The sequence below is a fragment of the Leptonychotes weddellii genome, chromosome X (assembly GCF_054177405.1).
Source record: "Leptonychotes weddellii isolate Sample4059 chromosome X, ASM5417740v2, whole genome shotgun sequence".
Lineage (NCBI taxonomy): Eukaryota > Metazoa > Chordata > Mammalia > Carnivora > Phocidae > Leptonychotes > Leptonychotes weddellii.
Genome location: NC_138385.1, coordinates 57,759,007 through 57,782,174, shown reverse-complemented (window position 1 = coordinate 57,782,174; position 23,168 = coordinate 57,759,007). Strand labels below are relative to the sequence as shown.

The 23,168-nt window shown below is 41.7% G+C and overlaps 1 protein-coding gene across 6 annotated transcripts in view; it reads left to right on the top strand.

The window, feature by feature from the left end:
- Positions 1–2,265: 2,265 nt before the first annotated feature.
- Positions 2,266–23,168, top strand: part of TAF1 (TATA-box binding protein associated factor 1) — a 72,530-nt gene continuing 51,627 nt past the window's right edge. For 2 of the 6 annotated variants that reach the window (XM_081808676.1, XM_081808675.1), the window contains exons 1-18: positions 2,267–2,522; positions 3,523–3,637; positions 3,772–3,888; positions 7,860–7,979; positions 9,096–9,337; positions 9,730–9,948; positions 10,347–10,565; positions 10,918–11,122; positions 13,021–13,197; positions 13,677–13,804; positions 13,917–14,024; positions 14,148–14,321; positions 14,987–15,160; positions 15,390–15,494; positions 17,210–17,410; positions 17,582–17,723; positions 18,096–18,226; positions 18,924–19,004. In XM_081808676.1, the coding sequence (XP_081664802.1) occupies positions 2,343–2,522; positions 3,523–3,637; positions 3,772–3,888; positions 7,860–7,979; positions 9,096–9,337; positions 9,730–9,948; positions 10,347–10,565; positions 10,918–11,122; positions 13,021–13,197; positions 13,677–13,804; positions 13,917–14,024; positions 14,148–14,321; positions 14,987–15,160; positions 15,390–15,494; positions 17,210–17,410; positions 17,582–17,723; positions 18,096–18,226; positions 18,924–19,004 (2,838 nt within the window). In that variant the 5' untranslated portion in view covers positions 2,267–2,342. Of the gene's footprint in view, positions 2,523–3,522; positions 3,638–3,771; positions 3,889–7,859; positions 7,980–9,095; positions 9,338–9,729; positions 9,949–10,346; positions 10,566–10,917; positions 11,123–13,020; positions 13,198–13,676; positions 13,805–13,916; positions 14,025–14,147; positions 14,322–14,986; positions 15,161–15,389; positions 15,495–17,209; positions 17,411–17,581; positions 17,724–18,095; positions 18,227–18,923; positions 19,005–23,168 lie in introns of all 6 variants that reach the window. The other 4 variants (XM_081808679.1, XM_081808677.1, XM_081808680.1 and 1 more) reach the window with 3 other exon arrangements.

Below are 23,168 nucleotides of genomic sequence, written 5' to 3'. Positions count from 1 at the left end.
AAAAGAAGTAATATGTATACTCATTTGCTTATTTTTGCAAAAAGAAACATAGGAAGTACAAATATCAAGTCATTATATTGTACACCTGAAACTAATAGAATGTTATATGTCAATTACACCTCAATAAAAAAATAAACACAGGAAGGATAAACCAGAAATTAAGGAATGGTTACTTACAGGGAGTAGCTGGGTACTGGGGTAGAGGGCATAGGCATGGGAGCAAGACTTCTCTGGAAATAGCTTTTTACATACTTTTGACTTTTAACCATGTCAAAATTTACATATTTAAAAAATTAAATTATATAAAAAAGGATATTAAAAGCAAATCGTAAAGTTGAATAAAAACAGAAACAACTCCACAGAGGGGAAAAAAATGGTTCAAGTAATTTTTACACACAGTACACTATATATCCTTAATAGGATATATTCTAAGGACAAAAAACTGCAAAGAACTTCTGAACTTTACTTAGGTTTATTGTTGGTAGTGGTATCCACCTTGTAATTCTGAAGAGAGTCAATATATGGATGTTGGGAACCAGCATTTTAATTGTTAAGAGAAGCAAGACAGAAATATGAAATGGGGAAAAGTGAGGGAGAACCCTGTGGTGTTGGACTTGAATTGGAGGTATTAGTATAAACTCATTTATTTATTTCTATTTTTTTTAAATGTAAGCTCTATGCCCTATGTGGGGCTTGAACTCACAGGCCCAAGACGAAGAATCGCATGCTCTACTGACTGAGCCAGCCAGGTGCCCTTTAACTCATTTTTTTAGCTCTCTCCACTGAAAGGGCCTATAAGCAATGATGGCCCAGTTTCTAAATACCATGCCTCACTAAAAGATATCAGGGCTCCTTGGAGAAATGGCTTATATTGGGTCTGGGACAGGAAATGTACAGATAAGCCTAGAACATCTTGTGCCAAAAAGCAAGGAAGTACTCCAAGACTAATAACACAGGAGCCAGAGTGAAGTGGGTCCCACTGGACAAATTTGGAACAGTTTGAGCATCAAAAAGGATAATGATGGTGCTAGATTATGACACATTAAAATAAAAACGGGAGAAGGGAGGTAAGACCCAAGTTCTTTACTGAATAAATCCACTTAATAAACGTAGAAGGAATTTAAGAATTAGAAAAATCACCCTTCTGCACTCTCCTAACATAATTGATTCAGGCAAGGATCATTAAAGGATGCTAAAACCATTGCGTGAATATTCACAGAATCTCAACCCCATTTACTTAGTTACAAAAGGAAAAATGCGCCTTTGCAATGGAGAGATCTGGCGCTCAAATACAGCATCACCAATAGTGTGACAACCTGACGTTTGTGCCTTCTGATGGCCGGTAAAATATTTAACGTAAATCAGTTCGAAGAAACAATCAGACGAATTCAGAATATGGAATACTTTGAAGACAATTTGCCTGGATTCTTCCAAAAAAACTGTAGTTCATGCAACACAAAGGCTGGTGTTTCTGGATTAAGACTGAAGGGAGATTACCAAGTGCAGTGCAAGAACCTTCAGCGGATCCTGGATTGAGGTGCAAAATGCTCCAACTAGGACAACTGGGGAAATCTAAATACGAAACACGAACTGTATGTTAAATGATAACGATTTAATGTTAATTTTTAAAGATGCAATAATGATTTTGTGATTATGTAGAAAAATGTCCATTTTTAGGGCTGGAGAATCACATATTTGTAACCTACTTTCAAATGGTTCAGAAATTTAAAAAAAATAAAACCTGTAAAAATGTTAACAATTGTGAACCTAGGTGAAGGATCGGCTGTTCCTTTTACTCATCTTTTTCACACTTCCCGAAAGAAACCGAGGGGGAGGGGACTCCATTTCCATGGGGAAATGTCAATTCAAAAGAACTTGGATAGGTACCTCTGGCACAGTGCAATTTACGGCCAGTTTCTCCTTAAGAAGCAACGACGCCGCAGACAGAACGGAAGACTGCTTCTAACCTTTACTTCCGCGTACCGCGGCGTGGTGACCCGCGGTTAGTAGAACGTAGGCTACGTGACCCAGGCAGTTTCTTCCGATTGGAGGAACAGCGTGACTCTAACTGGGTGCACCGGAGATGCTCATGCGCAGATTAGTGGAAGGGGCGGGGCCCAACATTTTCTTTGACCAACCGCTTTCCACATAACCAACCTCCTGATCGCGTACGGTCGAATCAAAAGCCGTTAGTAAAGTAGTGCAACCAATTCTTTTTCGTAGGCCGGCCGGTCTTTCCGGTTATTCCCCGCCCCCCCCTTATTCCGCTTCCGGTAGGGCCTGGTGGGGTCAAGGAGCCCTGTAAGTCACTTCTGGGCGACTAGTGTTTTTATTTCCGGTCCATGGGACCAGGCTGGGATCTGCTGCTGTCCGCAGCCTCTGGTGACACCACAACCGCCATCATGTCAGACACGGACAGCGATGAAGATTCCGCTGGAGGCGGCCCATTTTCTTTAGCCGGTTTCCTTTTCGGCAACATCAATGGAGCCGGACAGCTGGAGGGGGAAAGCGTCTTGGATGATGTGAGGGGGCGGGCGTGTGTATAGGGTCGGGGGTGGTGCGGCTGAGTGAGGAGAGTAGAGGGTGCTTAGAATAGAGCCCCTATGAGAGGGCGCGGTTAACGTAAAGAGGAGAGGAAATGAGAAGCGGACCCTATTCTAGTAGAGCGTGCATAACGTAGAGTGTGGAGGCTCCGTTCTGGGTGAGGGTGGGAAGAAGAGAGAACTGTAGGCAAGCCCTCGTAGGTCAGGGGCGCTGATGTGGGTGGCGTTGGGGATCATATCCTAACAAGGCAGACGGAAAAATAGCGTAACCTAGGGATATTGCTTTTAAGCCGTTGCTCTGAGGACTTTGGAGATTCTCGAAACTGCCTGTCTGACATCGTTGACTTGAGGTGGCTCTAGAGCAAGAGGACTGGACAGAACCTGTGATAAATCGTGTGGTTCAGGTCTCCGTTCTTAGAACAGTGAATGTTCAGACTATTTGAGGCAGACCCCTTCTGGTCCAGTGCACTTCTTGGGTAGTTTTCCACAGTTTTCACTGACATTCATGAAATTGTTTCCTGTGTTCAAATGGATCTTACCTACTTTCATTTAGGTTCATTTTCTCAAGGAAAAAATATTGATCAGTATTCCTCTTCTGCATCACACACAAACACACAAAAGGTAGCAAAAAAAGTTCTTGTCATCCCTTCCCTAATCCCAGGGACCTCATTTGCCTTAGCCTTTATTCAGAGAACTACTGTTCCATTTGTTTAATCTTGGTGATGGATCTTTGACTAATCTTTTCTTAGTAAAGTATGGTGATGAAATTGGACTTAATATATTGATAAAGATCTGATCAATGTGGAGTTTAGTGGAAGATTTACTTTACAGTTCTGGAATGTGATGCTCCTTTTAGCACATGCAGAGTTATATTTAATATGGATTTACAGCTTTGTGCTGGACCAGGGAAATAAGCCTTGTGGTGTGGGAAGCTTAGGTTTAGTTGTTATCTTTGACTCTGGTGCTGTCCCTTTTTCAGGAGTGTAAGAAGCACTTGGCAGGCTTGGGGGCTTTGGGTCTGGGCAGCCTGATCACTGAACTCACCGCAAATGAAGAATTGACTGGGACTGATGGTGCCCTGGTAAATGATGAAGGTGAAGTGTGGGTCATGGGGAGTAAGGAGGGAGGAGGCTAGCCATTTACTATGTATACACTTTTCAGTGGGAATTATTTAAGGGAGTGAGAGTTTTTGTTGAGATATACCTGCCCCCCCCCCTTTTACTTATAGGATGGATCAGGAGTACAGAAGATGCTGTGGACTATTCAGACATCAATGAGGTAGCAGAAGATGAAAGCCGAAGATACCAGCAGACAATGGGGAGCTTGCAGCCCCTTTGCCACTCAGGTGATTCTTTAGTGTCATCAGTAGAGCATTCCAGTTCATTTTCTTGCTGTGTAGTCCATTTTGTTTCTATGTATGCTTTCTGCCATTGTTCCTGCTCTCCATCCTTTGCTTCTCTCTTTTTGTCAGCTCAGTTCCATGTAGCTGCTGTCTTTTTTTTGTGTTCTGGGGCAGTGTTATACTCAGATGTTTATTCCTCATATTGGTTATCCCCAAATTCTTGGTGAATGCCAAGTAAGGATGATAGTGCTTTCCTTATCATCTAGTATTTGAGTACCTACAGGGTTCATGGCACTGTTTTAGATATTACTTGAACTCAGTCTTTGCTCTTAAGGACTTGGTGGTTCAAGGAGGATTAAGTATATACAATGTCATATATAAATGAGCACACATATTTATTGGATCAACTTTTTTTTTTTTTAAAGATTTTATTTATTTGAGAGAGAGAGAGAGAGCACAAGATGGGGGAGGGTCAGAGGGAGAAGTAGACTCCCCGCTAAGCAGGGAGCCCGACGTGGGACTCGATCCTGGGACTCCAGGATCATGACCTGAGCCGAAGGCAGTTGCGTAACCAACTGAGCCACACAGGTGCCCTATTGGCTCAACTTCTATTAATCACTCACCACCTATATGCTGACAGAATGCATTTAATGCTTGCTCACAATATAGGTTTCTCTCCCTGGTATAAGGTGCTACATATAGAATCAGAATCAGAGCTAGAAGGGCTCTTAGTGATTATTATTAACCTCATCACAGATAAAGAAAACTTGGTCTTTAATAAGATGTGGGACTTTATTAAAAGTTCTATAAGTTAGGTAGTGGCAGACCTTGACTAATTCAATAATTCAGGTTATTAGACATTTATTGAGCTATTATGGGCTATAAACTATGATAGTATGGTACAAAGATAATAAAATCCATTTTCTGATCTTGAGCTTAGTTCTGTGGTCTGGAACCTAGAGCTACTGATCATAGTTCCTTTTTTTTGACTTGTAATTTTTTACAACTTTTAATTGAGGTATAGTTGACACATATATAATTGTTTCCACTGCCTTACACTACCTCTCACTTCTTGACACTTTTGTATGAGGTTGCTCATTGTTCATTGTCCACCTCTTTGAATTAGATTTCGGGACCAGTTGATGGATTTGAGTGCTTGTTATAGAGCGAGACTTAACCGTACCACATACACAGGAGGTAACCCAGAAGAAGAGAAGATACAGGTCTCACTCTCAGGGATATTATTATCATTTGGGGAAGATGGGATAAACAAACACGAAGCATAATTACTCATAATAAAAAGACATAAGCCAGCTACAAGCTCATATTTCTGTATAGAGTAGTGTATTTCATTTCAAGAGGTTGACAGAATATCTGAGACAAATATTGTAACTTATTTTTGAGTACCGAACTGTTATTTTTGAGTACCGTGGCTTAGGCTAAGGGGGAGGTGGTAGCAGCTCTGATTTTCAGGGAATACTGGAATTTTCAGGTTTGGGTTTGTTGTCTTGGCTAGGGATGTTAAGGAAGAGGACGAGTGGGGGTGTCCTAGTTGGTTTTTATGAGCTGACCTCCTAGAAAAGGAGGATGCTGCATTTGGTAGTCTTAGTACTCTGGGATGCTTATTTCCAAGTTCTCTTATTCAATGAAGGTGCCTTCACCTGTGTCCTAACTTCTTCCTTCTCTGGCATTGGCCCCTTCACATGGCTTGATTTACAAGGATTCTTCTTTGGAATAATTGGAAGTGGGTGGAGGTCATTAGAAAAGATGTCATGGAGGTGAATTTTGAGCAAAAGTTTGAAAGGGTTTCATGGAGAGGAAGCAGCAGGGCATTTTGGTTTGAAAACATGGCTTGTCTAAAGGTTTGGAGATAGAAATAAGGAATAGGTGCAGGGGGACTTGGCCAGCAGGTTTTCTTGAAAGGACTGGAAAACATACCCTAGATAGCAAGGACCAAGGATAGAGTAATTTGACAGCACTTGTATGTATGCCTTACTTGGGATTTGATGTCATAAAGGATTGTATATCAACATTGATTGTTGAGTAAGGGGCAGGGTGGTATAATGAAAAGAAAATGGACTTTGGAGTCAGAATGATAGGTTCAAGTCCCAGCACCATATTTAGTTTGAACCTGGGAAAGTTGCTCAGTCTTTGAGGCTTGGATTTGTAATAAAACCTCAGTTTTCTAGTCTGGAATAAAGATGATAATACCTCATTAATGGGTCTTATGTGGGAATTTAAGTTCATTATCACGGGGACTGAAAGCACCTACATAGTACAGTGTCATGGTAGATGCTCTGTAAATATTAGTTGCCTTTCCTTCCTAAATGAAAATGAGAAGTGATACTTGTTGCTTTGGGGTTTTGATTAGAAAAGGGGTAAAGGGGCAGACTAACTTGGAGACTGTTCTTGCAGGCTAGATGTAAAGTCATCAAGGTCTCGAGTAGGGTGACAATTGTGGAAAATGCTAAGCAGAATTAAACTTGAGAGTTGCTGATAAAACATCAGTAGGACTTGGTAAGTGAGGAAGTACATTGGAAAGAGTATAGGCTTTGTTGTTCAACCAGCCTTACTTTGTCATTTAAAACTTTGTGACCCTGGGGCGCCTGGGTGGCTCAGTTGGTTAAGCGACTGCCTTCGGCTCAGGTCATGATCCTGGAGTCCCTGGATCAGTCCCGCATCAGGCTCCCTGCTCAGCAAGGAGCCTGCTTCTCCCTATGACCCTCCCCCCTCTCATGTGCTCTCTCTCTCTCATTCTCTCTGTCTCAAATAAATAAAATCTAAAAAAAAAAAAAAAAAACAAAACTTTGTGACCCTAAGTAAGTCATTTCACTATCTCAGAATAATTCCTACTTTGCCAACATTCTTGGGAGGATTATAGATAAAATAACTACAGGTACTTGGCATATAATGGGAGCTAAGTAAATGGAAGTTGCTGTAATGACTACTATTAATGATTGATTGGAAAAGCTGTGTTGGGGGGTAAGAGATTGATGGAGGAGACAGGAGACTTAAAGTCTTAAGCTGGGAAAATGAGGCTGGAGGTGGTATTGATAGTAAGGAAAGGGAGTTTTAAAGAGGAGAAGGATATTTCAGTGTGATGAGAGATGCAGTTGTGGAATATCTGAGTGGAAAGGTTCTTTTTAAAAAAATATATATTTTTAGTTTATTTATTTGAGAGAGAGAGAGACAGGGACAGAGCATGAGCAGGGGAAGGAGGCAGAGGGAGAGGGGGAAGCAGACTCCCTGCTGAGTAGGGAGCCTGATGCGGGGCTCCATCGCAGGACCCTGGGCTCATGACCTGAGCTGAAGGCAGACACTTAACCAACTGAGCCACCCAGGCGCCCTTGAGTGGAAAGGTTCTTTAGGTGGCAGAACATGCGGTGTGACTGTAGAGGGGTAAGTCAGGGCAAGACCTACAGATCTGGGCTTAATCTGGATAAGGGTGATTCAATCTGGATAAGGGTGATTCTTGAGTAAGGGAATGGAGCTTGTGTAGAGGAATAAAAGAGTGTTCACCGTCAGGTGTTGAGTGATGCCAGAGATTAAAGGTCAGTGAAAAGACTAACAAACTGCAGAAGGTAGACAAAAAAAGTGTGTCAAAGATTTGGGGAGTGGGAAGAGAGAAAGTTCAGTCTTAAAGGAAACTGACAGAGAAGGAAGAATGTTAAATTCAATTATGAGATTGAGCAGGATGAAAATAAAAAATCAAATAGGATTTGATCGGGAGAAGGAACAAAGGTTTTAAACGGTTCTTGGGACCTCCCTCAGTTTCTATATGAGGTATACATAGTGTTCTAGTATTTGGTGATACTGTGTCATCATCTCTTTCTGAAGGCGAAGCTGCACCTCCTGTGTGTTCTTAAGGGATCTGTATAGTGTTTCATGTGGTGCTTTAAATTCTTGCGTAACAAACTCGGGGCTGTTGTGCGACCTTCTGGATGTTGAGGGGATCATCTTGCTGGTTTCATTAGATTATGATGAAGATGACTATGATGCTGATTGTGAAGACATTGACTGCAAGTTGATGCCTCCTCCACCTCCACCTCCAGGACCAATGAAGAAGGATAAAGACCAGGATGCTCTTGCTGGTGGTAAGTAGAGACTGTCTTCTTTTGTCCAAGGAAAAGTTCCATTCATAGATCTAGGCTTTTGACATACCCATAGGGAGCTATTAAGATTAAGCAGTTAGGAGAGGATACAACTTCTGGAAGTGATTCATACAATTTTCAAATGTTAATGTCAAAGGGAAGTTTTACTTTTAAAACATTTGGCAACAGTATTTTAACAGGTACTCAAGAAAAAGTAGTTTACGTCAGTGGTTCTCAAATCTGGCTGCCCATCACAATCATCCCAAGCCTTTAAAAAAAAATATACAGATTTCTGACTCACCCAGAGAGTCTGATTCTGAAGATCTGGGATAGAGCCCAGGAATTTCCAGGTGTTCTCCCAGTCATTGCTGATGCAACTGATCTGCATGCTAGTATTTGGAAACTACCTGTCTAGATGATTTTCTTTAAAAGAAAGGATTAAATGGAGAAGGCATCCTAGAATGTGCATAAATCATGTAGAGCCAACTACCAGATTCAGAGATTTCCAAGGCAAGGGCTTTAGTGATCTTCTCCACCTTTCCTGTGTCGGCCACTAGTAACTCTGTCCTAGGCTAGGAGATTGCGGAAAGCAGTGCTTTTCATCTCCTGTATTTTGAGAATTATGTTAGCCTAAATTTCTCCTGGTAGAGTTTTCACCATTTCTGCATTAGTCTGCAGGCTAAATAACATCTGATAACTTTATGTCCTGGATCTTATTTTATGTTAAACAATTTCATTATCATCCTGTGGGCTTAAAAAAAAATTCTTCAGTTTATGGGTCCCCGAACTAGAAATGATAAGGCCCGATTGGTATAAAAGTGTCATATAGTTTTGCTATTGATCACATTCCTTTAATATATGTATAGAAAGTAGTAAATGTAGTAATAGTGTTTGTTTTCTCTCATCACAACCCTAGGGTACCGGGTACAAGGTGAGTTGGGGATGGTGGGAGATAATGAGTTGGAATGAGTTTTCTGGGTTGCATACCTAGTGATCTGGGTGCTTGGAACTATATCCCCTGCCACTGAGCCATGCATATAGCCTAGAGTGGGTACTGGCTGAATCGGAGGAAATATGCTCACAGTTACATGCCAAAGGGGTTTCTCTTCCTTGTTGCAGTGTCTGAGGATGGAGAAGGCATCATCTTGCCCTCCATCATTGCCCCTTCCTCTTTGGCCTCAGAGAAAGTGGACTTCAGTAGTTCCTCTGACTCAGAATCTGAGATGGGACCTCAAGAAGCAACACAGGCAGAATCTGAAGATGGAAAGCTGACCCTACCATTGGCTGGGATTATGCAGCATGATGCCACCAAGCTGTTGCCGAGCGTCACAGAACTTTTCCCGGAATTTCGGCCTGGGAAGGTACTTTCCATGGAGAATGCCCACATTGCAAACCACTGACCTCTCCTAAATGCTGAGCTCTGTTGCTAAGATATTGAATATAGAATGGATAAGATCTAAAAGTTTTCTTATTCAATGACATTGTATTGGGTCTTTTTAAAAAAGTCGTATGCATTGATGATAATACTTGTGATTTATGTAGTTCTCGTTAGAAATTGTCCTTGTTGCCTTAAAAGAACTAGTCCAAATTGTTAAGGGATGCTTCTTTACTTCCTTGGTAGATGTTGTAACTCTGAGTTCAGCACTCCTCAGTCCCTCCTCCACAGCCGAGTAGACCCCTCAAGGGAGTTTGCAGACCCGGATGCTGCTGTTTTCCTATCTGATAATTGAGTCTTTGAGTCTCTGTGTTCTAGGTATTACGCTTCCTACGTCTTTTCGGACCAGGGAAGAACGTCCCATCTGTTTGGCGGAGTGCTCGGAGAAAGAGGAAAAAGAAGCACCGGGAGCTGATACAGGAAGAGCAGATCCAGGAGGTGGAGTGCTCAGTAGAGTCAGAAGTCAGCCAGAAGTCTTTGTGGAACTATGACTACGCTCCACCACCGCCTCCAGAGCAGTGTCTCTCTGATGATGAAGTAGGCAAAATAGAGACCTGGGATTGAGACCTACAAGAGGAACAAATGAGTTCTCCCTAGCTTATGTCTAAATTGGAAATACCACCTTAGCAGGCAGAGTCCTGTGCTGATTATGAACAAGTAATCGTGAGTTCGGTCTTAGTGGCTGTTCCTTCCCTATTAGAGTAGAAAAGTATTGTGGGCCTGCAGTTGGTGGTACACACACTGGTGAATAGGAGTTTGAATGATAGGCAGAGTGTGCCCTGATCTAGCTCCATTGTTCCCATTCTAATTCCAGTCCTGTTGAAGAATCATCCTTATAGTTCCTCTGACTTCCCTTCCTGACTGTGGACTCCCTCTAGTCCTGGGACATCTGGGATCAGGAAAGCCTCCTCCCCTCCTGCTTTGTTCTGTTACAGATTACAATGATGGCTCCTGTTGAGTCCAAGTTTTCCCAGTCCACTGGAGATACAGATAAAGTGACCGATACCAAACCAAGAGTGGCTGAGTGGCGTTACGGGCCTGCTCGACTGTGGTATGATATGCTGGGTGTCCCTGAAGATGGCAGTGGGTTTGATTATGGCTTCAAACTGAGAAAAATGGACCACGAACCTGTGATGAAATGTAGAGTGATGGAGGTAAGCGACGCTGATATGTAAGAAAGGCATCTGTGCCCAGGGCCCTCTCCGTTTTACTTAACTTTGCTTTCTAGTTGGGGAGATACCGGGCAGGGTGTCTTCGGTGAGAGATGGAGGTTCTAAGCCTTGTTCTTGTTGAGGTATGTTGCCCTGGCAACTAGGCCCGATTGTAAGGGTTCTGTTTGGACAGTGAGTGCTGCGCTGGACCAGGAGTGGGAAGAGGCAGACATTGCTCCATCATCAGGTTCTTTCAAGTCAGGGACCACATTCGATGTGTCTGATGGGGGATCTGGAGTGGGAACTTTGACCAGTGACCATTCAGGGATTTGTTATTCCTTCTCCGTTTCTGTAGGACTTCAGGAAACTTGAGGAAAACAGCGCTGACCTTTTGGCTGATGAAAACTTCCTGATGGTGACACAGCTGCATTGGGAAGATGATATCATCTGGGATGGGGAAGATGTCAAACACAAAGGAACAAAACCTCAGCGTGCAAGCCTGGCAGGCTGGCTGCCTTCCAGCATGACCAGGAATGCCATGGCCTACAATGTTCAGCAAGGTGCGCTTCTGTGCCGGCCATGTCTAGCACACTGCCCTTCATCTCCGTCATCCTGAGGGGGTTCAGCTGTGCTCTCTGCTGCTGCTGAGGGGCAGCAGAATGGTTTCAACCTGAGCCCTGATTCTAGTCCGTAATCAGTTGTACACTTTTTTTTTTTAAGATTTATTTATTTATTTGACAGAGACACAGCGAGAGAAGGAACACAAGCAGGGGGAGTGGGAGAGGGAGAAGCAGGCTTTCCGCTGAGCAGAGAGCCCAACACGGGGCTCGATCCCAGGACCCTGGGATCATGACCTGAGCCTAAGGCAGATGCTTAACGACTGAGCCACCCAGGCGCCCCAAAGTTGTACACTATTTACAAGCTAGGGTGGACTCTGATTTCTCATTAGAAAAATGTGAAAACCACTTTGAAGTTAATGGTCTTTCCGAACTAGAACAAGGCTTTATCTCTATGGTCTACTTCTGTTTTTAAAGCCAGCCCCTTTGTCTTTATCATGCTAGAATTTGCTTTTTCTCTCCTTAAGTATGCAAAAAGAAAAAAAAAAAGGTATGTCATGCTTAATGTAGAGAACTTTGAAAACAGAAGACAGTGTCAAAAATCACTGAATCCAGCTATCCAGAGATGATCGACTTTTAACTTTTCGGTGTACTTTGGTTTTCTGTCTTCTGTGTGTGTATGTAGTTGAGCTCATTTCTGTAGACAGTTTTGTATACTGTGCTTTTCACTTGATAACAGTATTATTCTATGTCATCCAAAGTTTTTCATAAAAATGTTTAATGACATGGAAACTCAAGTAAAAAAAACATAGGGCGCCTGGGTGGCTCAGTTGGTTAAGCGACTGCCTTCGGCTCAGGTCATGATCCTGGAGTCCCGGGATCGAGTCCCGCATCGGGCTCCCTGCTCGGCAGGGAGTCTGCTTTGCCCTCTGACCCTATCCCCTCTCATGTGTTCTCATCTCATTCTCTCTCTCTCAAATAAATAAATAAATAATCTTTAAAAAAAAAAAAAAAAAAAAAAAAAGTAAAAAAAACATAAAGTGGCATATATGATAACCTGTTTTGTAAGTGGGAAAAAAAAAAAGCACACTATATAATCATAGAAAGCTGACTGAAAGGAAATGCACTATGGGATTCACAGTGGTTATTTCTGGTTTGTGAGATCACAGACAGCTTCAGTTTCCTTTATATTTTTCTGTATTTCCCTTCAGTTACCCTGGATTACTTCTATAATCTGGAGGAAAACAAAAATGTCTTGATTCTTAAATCTAAGGAAGAGGTTTTTTTCCTTCTCTCGTTCTATCTAAAAGCTTTGCTGGTTGCATTGTATTCTTAAATGGATGTTTTCATAATTCACCAATAGTTATTGTATTTTTTATATATATCTTACTAGCATTTATTGTTAGTATATTTTACCATATCATTTATTACCACGATTTCTTTAGCCAGTCCCTTATTAAACACACTTGGCTGTTTAAATTTTGAGTCTTATGAAAAATATTGCAGTGAACATTTTGTCTGCAACTATTTTTAAAGGGAGAAATACACTGTATGCACTAGGCTTCTTTTCAGTAGCTGCATGAATAACTTTACTAACATTTGCTCTTTTTCCCTTTGCTGGAATCATGATTGAAAGGGGCATAGTTGGGGCGCCTGGGTGGCTCAGTCATTAAGCGTCTGCCTTCGGCTCAGGTCATGATCCCAGGGTCCTGGGATCGAGCCCTGCATCGGGTTCTCTGCTCCGCGGGAAGCCTGCTTCTCCCTCTCCCACTCCCCCTGCTTGTGTTCCCTCTCTTGCTGTCTCTCTCTCTCTGTCAAATAAATAAATAAAAAATCTTTAAGAAAAAAAGGGGGGGCATAGTTGTTTTGTCTCATTGAGTGTTTCCTCCTCTTCTGAGTAGGTTTTGCAGCCACCCTGGATGATGACAAGCCTTGGTACTCTATCTTTCCCATTGACAATGAGGAGCTGGTGTATGGACGCTGGGAGGACAATATCATTTGGGATGCTCAGGCCATGCCCCGGCTGTTGGAACCTCCTGTTTTGACACTTGATCCCAATGATGAGAACCTCATTTTGGGTATGCTATTGGCAGGGACCAGTGTTCCTTTTCCATAATTGACAGCTTGCTGCTAATGTCAAGGGACGGGGAGATCAGAAAGGTTGGGAAGGTCAAGACTAGAAGCTTCTCGGGGGCGCCTGGCTGGCTCATTCAGTGGAGAGGTGACTCTTGATCTCAGGGTCGTGAGTTTCAGCCTCCTATTGGGTGTGGAGCCTACTTTTAAAAGTAAATTAAAAAGACTAGAACTTTTAGGTAGCAGTTGAGCGAGCAAAGTTGTGGCTGTTTCTAGTATTTCTGTTTTGCTTAGGGAAAACTCATAATGTAGGAATATTGAAAAGTAGTACCTTTGAGATTCCAGGGGTGTAGTTTGTTTGAATCACCTACTAGAAGTGGTCTGGGGTGGGATAAGAGATCTGGTTAGGAAGTGCAAAGATACCTGTTGGGAAGGTGAATCTTCAGGGATAGTATCTCCAGAGTGATGTTTGTTTCATCCTTAGAAATTCCTGACGAAAAGGAAGAGGCCACCTCCAACTCCCCTTCCAAGGAAAGTAAGAAGGAATCATCTCTGAAGAAGAGTCGAATTCTGTTAGGGAAAACGGGGGTCATCAAAGAGGAACCACAGCAGGTCTGCGGAGGGAGAGGGGACCCCAGGGTGTTTAGAAGAGCAGAGAAAGGTAATGGGAGACGGGTAGTCTGACTAAGGTTTATTTGATATCACTTTGATATCCCATCATTAGAACATGTCTCAGCCAGAAGTGAAAGATCCATGGAATCTCTCCAATGATGAATATTACTACCCTAAGCAGCAGGGTCTTCGAGGCACCTTTGGAGGAAATATTATCCAGGTACAGGTAGCATTTTTTTCTGTGATGGATGGGAAACACTGCCTTGTTTTGATGGAGGATATGGGTAAATCTTGCCTAGGCTGGAGTTAGTATTTAATTTGAACCCTGTATTTCCTGTCTTAGCACTCGATTCCTGCTGTGGAATTAAGACAGCCCTTCTTTCCTACCCATATGGGGCCCATCAAACTTCGGCAGTTCCATCGCCCACCTCTGAAGAAGTACTCCTTCGGGGCACTCTCTCAGCCAGGTCCCCATTCAGTCCAGCCCTTGCTAAAACACATCAAAAAGAAGGCTAAGGTATGACTGAACTCTGTTTAGGGGAAAAAAAAAAAAAAAAACAGCTGTAAAAGATGGTAGAGTACAAATTGGGGAAACAGACATGATATTATCGATGATATTAGGGAATTACTTTTTTCTCAGATGGAATGTTATTATAGTTATTTAGGAGAATATCCTTATTCTTAGGGGATGCATGTGAAAATACTTAAGGGTGAAGTGTCATGATGACTGCAGCTTTCAAAAATGATTCAGGGGGTGCCTGGGTGGCTCAGTCGGTTAAGCGTCTACCTTCGGCTCAGGTCATGATCCCAGGGTTCTGGGATCGAGCCCTGCATCGGGCTCCCTGCTCAGCAGAGAGCCTGCTTCTCTCCCTCTGCCTGCCGCTCCCCCTGCTTGTGCACGCGCCTTCTCTCTCTGTCAAATAAATAAAATCTTTAAAAAATGATTCAGCAAAATCTGTAGAGATAATTTTAGATAAAACAAATAATGTAAGATATAAAGGTATATCTAGGTGGTGGGATAGTAAGTGGTCATAGTGTCAACTTCATGGTTGAAAACTTTTACAATGAAGTTTAAAAAAAGGCAAGGCAAAATCATTTTTGGTGTCATAGTTCCAGAATGAACATCAGTTTGCAGTTCTCGTCCCGTCAGGAGCTGAACTGTATTCTCTTTGTTCTGGGCAGATGAGAGAACAAGAGAGACAAGCTTCTGGTGGTGGAGAGATGTTTTTTATGCGCACACCTCAGGACCTCACAGGCAAAGATGGAGATCTTATTCTTGCAGAATACAGTGAGGAAAATGGACCATTAATGATGCAGGTTGGCATGGCAACCAAGATAAAAAACTACTATAAGCGGGTGAGTGTCTGAGAAAACATTTGTTACTAATATAGTTGTCATTACATATCCAGCAATAGTCTGCGAACATATATTTTGTCTTTTTTATGCTGTAAATTTTTTGGGAGAAAGAAATGGTATCTTTTTTGTAGTGGGTAATATAGCTGAAATGCTATGCTCAAGGAATATTTTGTGTAGGTTTATTGATTCTAGTCTGTGATAGTAACTGGGTCTTCTGTGTCCCTTCTAGAAACCTGGAAAAGATCCTGGAGCCCCAGATTGTAAATACGGAGAAACTGTTTACTGCCATACATCTCCCTTCCTGGGCTCTCTCCATCCTGGCCAATTACTGCAGGTGAGGGATTCTTTCCTGTTAACAATTCTTTCCTAGGGAACTTGACAGGTGAGGAGCTCGTGAGCCCAGAAAGAGCCAATTCTAGTTGATTGAGGTACTATTTATATATGAAGTATGGGGAGGATCAGTATAATCCCCAAATGATTATAGTCCCCAAATTTTCTTTTGATCTTTTTTTTTAAAATTGGCTCCTAATAATGTTATTTGTAAACTAAATTTGAAATAGTTTTTGGAAAACACACACTGGTAAGAAGTCTAGAAACATCTGGGTGGCATACGGAAGTCAACCTGGGATTAATAATTTACTGTAGTTAACTAATGAGTATTTAATGTGTATCTGCAGAATTGGTGTATTTTCATTGTATTAGTCATGATCATTTTGAGGTATTAAAGCACACCTGAACCATGCCATTTACAGTCCTTAACCATAGTAAAGTGTTTCCCGCCCCCCCCTTTTGTTCTGATGGGTGTAGAGAGGCCCTCTGATAACAGAGCTTTTACATGTTTTGTTAAAGGGAAGTACAGAGGTGCATGAATGATGTGAGGACATCTCTAGCACTGTCCTACCTTGTTTTTTTGTCCTCTATTTCTCTTGGTAGTCTTAACCACTTTTCCTCCTCTTACAGCTAGTGTATTCTATTACTACTATTGCTTATTCTCCCAAAGCATCTTTAGACTGTTCCTGGCCTTCCTCTCCCTATAACTTTCTGTTGTGGCTGCTTTTATAGTCTCTTAAAGATCCTCTTTTATCGGGGTGCCTGGGTGGCTCAATTGGTTAAGCGTCTGCCTTTGGCTCAGGTCCTGATCCCGGGGTCCTGGGATTGAGGCCCGCATTGCATCAGGCTCCCTGCTCAGTGGGGAGTCTGCTTCTCCCTCTCCCTCTGCTGCTCCCCCTGCTTGTGCTTTCTCTCACTCTCTCTCCCGCTCTCTGTCAAATAAATAAATAAAATCTTTAAAGAAAACCCTCTTTTATCTTCTGTAATTCTGTTTTTCTCCCCATTTCACGCTTAAAATTTTCTTTTCTTCCCCCCACACTTAGAATTTTCTATCCACATCCATATATTGAAGGTTTTCTTTGTTTCTGTCCTCCTTTCTGATTTTCCGGGAAGTCTTTCTCTCGAATCACAGGCTTGAGTGGTCCCTATCTGGCTGCTACTTAAGCTCAAATGTTTCTGTCCTGTGTGTTTAGTCTGTCTTTTCTAGCACACTTTCTACTCCCATTAGTTTTGGTTTTGTCATTTTATTAATTTATTTAACAAATGTTTTGGTGTTACCTGCGTTCTGTCAGGAGCTATGCTGGGCCTAGGGTAGTAATATAGTACTTGTTAGTTTACGGAGTCATTGTCATATATAATCATAGCAGTCCTGCAAGGTATAGGCATTTTAAAGTATCTCTATTTTGTAGATGAGGACAGTTAAGCTCAGAGATATTAAATAACTAATCTGACATAATACAGTGAGTAGCAGAGTCAGTGTCATCTGAATCCAAATCCTGTAGATTCCCTACTACTGACTCTTAAAGGTAGCCAGTGGGTAAAAATTTACTTTCTAATCCTGTTTGACATTCCATATTCCAGTTTGTTTATATTACTGGATAGGTTTTAGACGGCATTATGGGGATGGAGAGCAAACAAGCTTGATTTTCCTTTCTCCTTAGTTGACTAAATTTCCTAGGGCTTCTTTGTATATAACTTTTGTGTTTTTACTTTTGGTAGGCATTTGAGAACAATCTTTTTCGTGCCCCAATTTACCTTCATAAGATGCCAGAAACTGACTTCCTTATCATTCGGACAAGACAAGGTTACTATATTCGGGAATTAGTGGATATTTTTGTGGTCGGCCAGCAGTGCCCCTTGTTTGAAGTTCCTGGACCCAACTCCAAAAGGGCTAATACACATATTCGAGACTTTCTCCAGGTAAGAATGTCAGAATAGGGAGGTGGGTCAGGATGCACATAACAGGGTATTGTGGATTTGGGGGCACATCAGGAAAGATCAAAATACATAGGGGCTTAGCAGGGGAAGGAGCCCTGGCGAGCACTTTTGTCCTCTGTTTTGCCAAATGAAAACATTCGGTTTGTTGGGCAGGTTTTTATTTACCGCCTCTTCTGGAAGAGTAAAGATCGGCCACGGCGGATCCGAATGGAAGATATAAAAAAAGCCTTTCCTTCTCACTCAGAAAGTAGCATCCGGAAGAGGCTAAAGCTCTGCGCTGACTTCAAACGCACAGGTCATCACTTGTGACTAATTATTTGTTCTTTCTGTCTCTTTCTAAGAAAGGAATTAATGGCTTTCAATGAAAGGATAAGCATACAGCTCACAGATTTAGAAATTGATAGTCTTCAAAAGAGGGAAGTAGTAAATCTAATTATGGAGGCTCTGATTGTGTTTTGATTTGTGCCTGCCAGGAAATTCATTGTATGTTCGATGTCATGAGGTGCAGGAAACCTAGCAGCAGGGGTTTTCTTCGGCAGTCAGGCTAACTGTGGCTAGACCTTCTGGGACATTGCGTGGTTCAGTCTCGGTTTGTTATCCTTGTTGCTGTCAGTGGAAGGGCCTTTGGAATGCAGAATGGTCTCATTCTCTCTACTTTTTTTTCTAGGGATGGACTCAAACTGGTGGGTGTTGAAGTCTGATTTTCGTTTACCAACTGAAGAGGAGATCAGAGCTATGGTGTCTCCAGAGCAGTGCTGTGCTTATTATAGCATGATAGCTGCAGAGCAGCGACTGAAGGTGAACACCTTCCTCTTAGGCGCTGCCTGTGCCCGTGCGTTTGTTTCAGAGAGATGAGGATGAAGACTGTCCTCACTGGCTTAGAAACAATGCTTACTAGATTATTAACCGGTTACTTAAAAATTCAGGCTCTGAGGTACTCTGTGTATGTTGGTTCTGAGGAAAACTACAGCATAGCTAAGTATCATTGGGAAGGCTTAACGAGGGACAATGAAATATTGTTTCATCCGTTTGGGTGGTGACTTTAAACTTTGTTCTTTACAGGACAGGTATGTAAATAGGGCAAATACTTCAAGGTTGTTTTCCATAGCCTTCCAGGTGGGCAGAGGTGATGGTGCTGGACATGTGCTATAGAGAAGCACAATATCCTTCTGAGGCCCAAACAGGAAAGATCTAGCCGGGGTGAGATAGCGCAGCTATACCACTGAGTTAGTGAGTCTGCAGTAATGAGCATCTCTACTTAGCTTCCTTTATGGGCCTTAACTATCCATATATCAGCTGGCAAGTTCCCTGAAATATAATATATCTTCTGATAGCCTAAGGATGTAGAGTGGTGACAGAGACAATGAAGACTTTACAGAATCCATTCTGTATGCAAAAATGTACTTTGATAATCTGTACTTGGTACTTAATGAAACTTGTACTTTGTGTTTTCCGATTTATTGATTGGTTTGTGCTTAGATTTGTGCTCTTCCAGGATGCTGGCTATGGTGAGAAGTCCTTTTTTGCTCCAGAAGAAGAAAATGAGGAAGATTTCCAGATGAAGATTGATGATGAGGTAAGGCTTTACACTAATTTTTTTTGAAGATTTTATTTATTTGACAGAGACATAGTGAGAGAGGGAACACAAGCAGGGGGAGTGGGAGAGGGAGAAGCCGGCTTCCCGCCAAGCAGGGAGCCCAATGCGGGGCTCTATCCCAGGACCCTGGGACCATGACCTGAGCCAAAGGCAGACGCTTAACGACTAAGCCACCCAGGTGCCCCTTTACACTAATTTTTTAAAATTAATTACTTCTTTTAGAGAGTGAGAGAGTGTGTGAGCAGGGGTGGGGGGGGCGGGTGGAGGGAGAGAATCTCAAGTAGACTCTCCCACCTTGAGCATGGAGCCCAGTGTGGGGCTCGATCTCATAACCCTGAGATCATGACCTGAGCTGAAATCAAGAGTTGGATGCTCAGTTGACTGAGCCACCCAGGCACCCTGGCTTTATGCTAATTTTTATTAGTACATCCCATTTACCCATTTTTATTTTTTCTATTTTTCCTTTTTCTTAGAAAAACAGCTTTATTGAGATAAGATTGACATACTATAAGCAGCACGTATATAAAGTGTACTATTTGAAAAAAAAAATTAAAAAAATAAAGTACTATTTGATATGTTGTGATGTATGTTTATATCTGTGAATTCTCATAATAAGATAGTGAATGTATCTGTCACCCCCAAAAGTTTCTTTGTACCCCCTTTGGAATTCCTTTTTCCTGTCTCCTCCCTTCACTCTACCCTCCTTGTGCCCTGACAGCCACTGATATTTTCTGTCACTATAGATTAGCTCACATTTTCTACATTTTTAGATAAATGGACTCATTCAGTATGTACTCTTTCTTTTTTTAATTGTGGTAAAATATACATAACAAAATTTGCCACCTTAACCTTTAAGTGTACAGTTCGATATCGTTAGGTATGTTCACACTGTTATATAATCAATTTCCAGAACTCTTTTCATCTTTTTTTTTTTTAATTTTATTTATTTATTTGACGGAGAGAGAGACACAGTGAGAGAGGGAAGACAAGCAGGGGGAGTGGAAGAGGGAGAAGCAGGCTTCCCGCAGAACAGGGAGCCCGATGTGGGGCTCGATCCCAGAGTCCTGGGATCATGACCTGAGTCGAAGGCAGACGCTTAATGACTGAGCCACCCAGACACCCCGTGAGAACTCCTTTCATCTTGCAAAACTGAAACTCTGTTATCCATTAAATGACAAGTCCCCATTTCTTCCTCCCCCAGCCTCTGCAACCACCATTCTACTTTCTGTCTCTTAATGAATTTTACTACTCTAGGTACTTCTCCTAAGTGGAATCATACAGTATTGTTTTTATGTGACTGGTTTATTTTACCCAGCATGATATCCTCAAAGTTCATGCATGTTGTAGCATATATCAGAATTTCCTTCCTTTTTAAGGCTGAATAACATTCCACTGTGTGTATATACCATATTTCGTTTATCCATTGATCCACCGATGGACATTTGGGTTGCTTCCACCTCTTGCTATTGTGAATAGTGCTGCTGTGAACATGGGTATGCAAATCTCTCTTCAAGATTCTGTTTTCTGTTCTTTTGCATATATACCCAGAAGTGGATTACTGGATCACGCAGTAGTGCTGTTTTTAGTTTTTTGAGCAAACTCCGTACTTACTTTCTTCAAAGCAGCTGCAGCATTTTACGTTCCTATCAGTGGTATATAAGAATTTCAATTTCTCCACACTCTTGCCAACACTTATTATTTTTTTGATAGTAGCCATTCTAATGGTTGTGAGGTGGTATCTCATTGTGATTTTGATTTGCATTTCCCTAATGATTAGTAATGTTGAGCCATCTTCTCGTGTAGTTACTGGACATTTGTATATCTTTTGAGAAAGGTCTATTCAAGTCCCTTGCTCATTTTTGAATTGGGTTATTTGGTTTCTGTTGTTGAGTTGTAGGAGTTCTTTATAAATTCTGGATATTAATCTCTCATCAGATACATGCTGTGCCCATATTTTCTCCCATAGGTTGCCTTTTCATTCTGTTGTGTCCTTTGATGCAGAGAAGTTTTTAATTGAGATATAGTCCAGTGTATCTAATTTTACTTTTGTTGATAGTGCTTTTCGTTCCATATCCAAGAAATCATTGTCAAATCCAGTGTCATGGTTTTTCCTCTACGTTTTCTTCTAAGAGTTTTATATTTTTAATTCTTATACTTAGGTCTTTGATCCATTGTGAGTTATATAGGAAAATATTTCCAACGGATGAAGTATAAAATGACACCCGATGGCACCAGATTAGGTTGTCGCCACCAGTCACACTAGTAGTGGATAACACCTGAGCAGCCACACCCATTCAGACTAGCCTTCCACAATACTGCCCTCATTCCCAGTTAGGGAAGACGCCAAAAGCTAAGGGCGGAGGTATGCTTTCTTCCTTTGCCTTGTTAGCTGTGATCACGCCACATTATATTTATTTTTAGGTCAGGACGCTCCTTCATTTTTTTGGGCTTCTTCTCAGGAGGACCCTTAAGCTTCTCCTTTTCCTGGTTCCGCTTAAGCCGCCGAAGTTGCTCTTGAATCCTCCGCCGTTCCTTCCACATCTCTTCTCGATGCTGTTCATCAAAAAGGGCAAACTTCCGACTGAATAGCAAGGGGGAAAAATATCACAGGACCGTAAGCAAAGCTAAACCAAGACGACTGTCCTGATAGCTAAACACCTCAGAACTAAAGTAACGCATCCGGACAGAAATAAAAGGGGCTACCCGCATCCCCATCTCCCCCACTCATCAGCCTTCCATGTGCAGAGCGGCACCTCTCTCAGGATGAGACGTCCTGAGTCATCCCTAAGATTTTTGCCAACCAACCACAAGGCAAAGGACCCAGGTGGAACTGAAAACATGCCTTTATTTTGGAGCAAATTTGCAACTCGCCCTGTGATTTGAAGGAACTACCAGACTATTTTCCACAGTGACTGTATTATTTTTACATCCCTATTAGCAGTGTATGAGGGTTCTAGTTTTTCCACATCCTTGTCAACATTTGTTCTTTTTATTATTATTATGGCCCTCCTGTCAGATGTGAAATGGTCTCTCACTGCTGTTTTGATTTGCATTTCCCTAGTGGCTAAGGGTGTTGAGCATCTTTTCATGGCTTATTTATCATCCAGACATCTTCTTTGGTCAAGTGTCTGTTCATCTTTTTAGTCCATTTTTGTTTTTAATTGGTTTCTTGTTTTTCTTCTCATTGAGTTTTGAAGTTCTCTGTGTATTCTAGGTCCAACTGCTCTATCAGGTATGTGATTTGCAAAAATTTTCTCCCAGTCTGTGGTTTGTCTTTTAATTGTTTTAACAGTGTTTTATGAAGAGCAGAAATCCCAATTGTCAGTTTTCTCTGTTTCTTGTGGTTTTGGTATTGTAGCTAAGAAATTTTTATCTAACTCAAGGATGCAAAGATTTTCTTTTATGTTTTCTTCTAAAAGTTTTGTTGTTTTAGGTCTTACGTTTTAGATCCCTTTTAATTTTTGTATAGGGTTCAAGGTATAGATTAAGCCTCTTTTTCTTGCATATGAATGTCCAGTTATTCCAGCTACCATTTTTTATGACCTTTTTAAAATAAAAATTTAAAACCAAAATCTGATCATATGACTTTCTTGCCCAAAGACTTCCTTTGGGTCCTCACTTCTTTTAGAAAGAAGCTCTTCACATGATTTACAAGGTGCTACATGTTTTGGGTCTTTTATGTAACTCTAACCTCCTTTCATCTCCTGTCACTGTCCATCTTGTACTCTAAGCTCCAAACATACTAAAGTTCATTCGGTCCCCTCAATTTCTTTCTTTTGCCTTCCAGGATTTTGCAACTGCTTTTCCCTCTGCCTAGAATATTTTCTTGCCACTCTTCTACCATCTTACCTTCACCTATTTCCTTGGAAACTTACCCTGACTCCTGCCCTCACTCCCACTGTATTGGCTCATCATTCTTACCTTCTTTATGTACATGTAACGCTTGTTACTTTCCTATCAATGCACTGATCATGCACTATTGAATTTGGTTATTTGTCTCTTCCTCACTAACATGAGGTCCATGGGAAAGTAGTGCCTGGCATGTGGTAGGTGTTCAATAAATACCTGTTAAATCAGCGAATGATTGTAAATGAGGTTCGACAGAGTGAGTGAAGAAGCATTGTGGTGTTCTTTTGAGGTTGG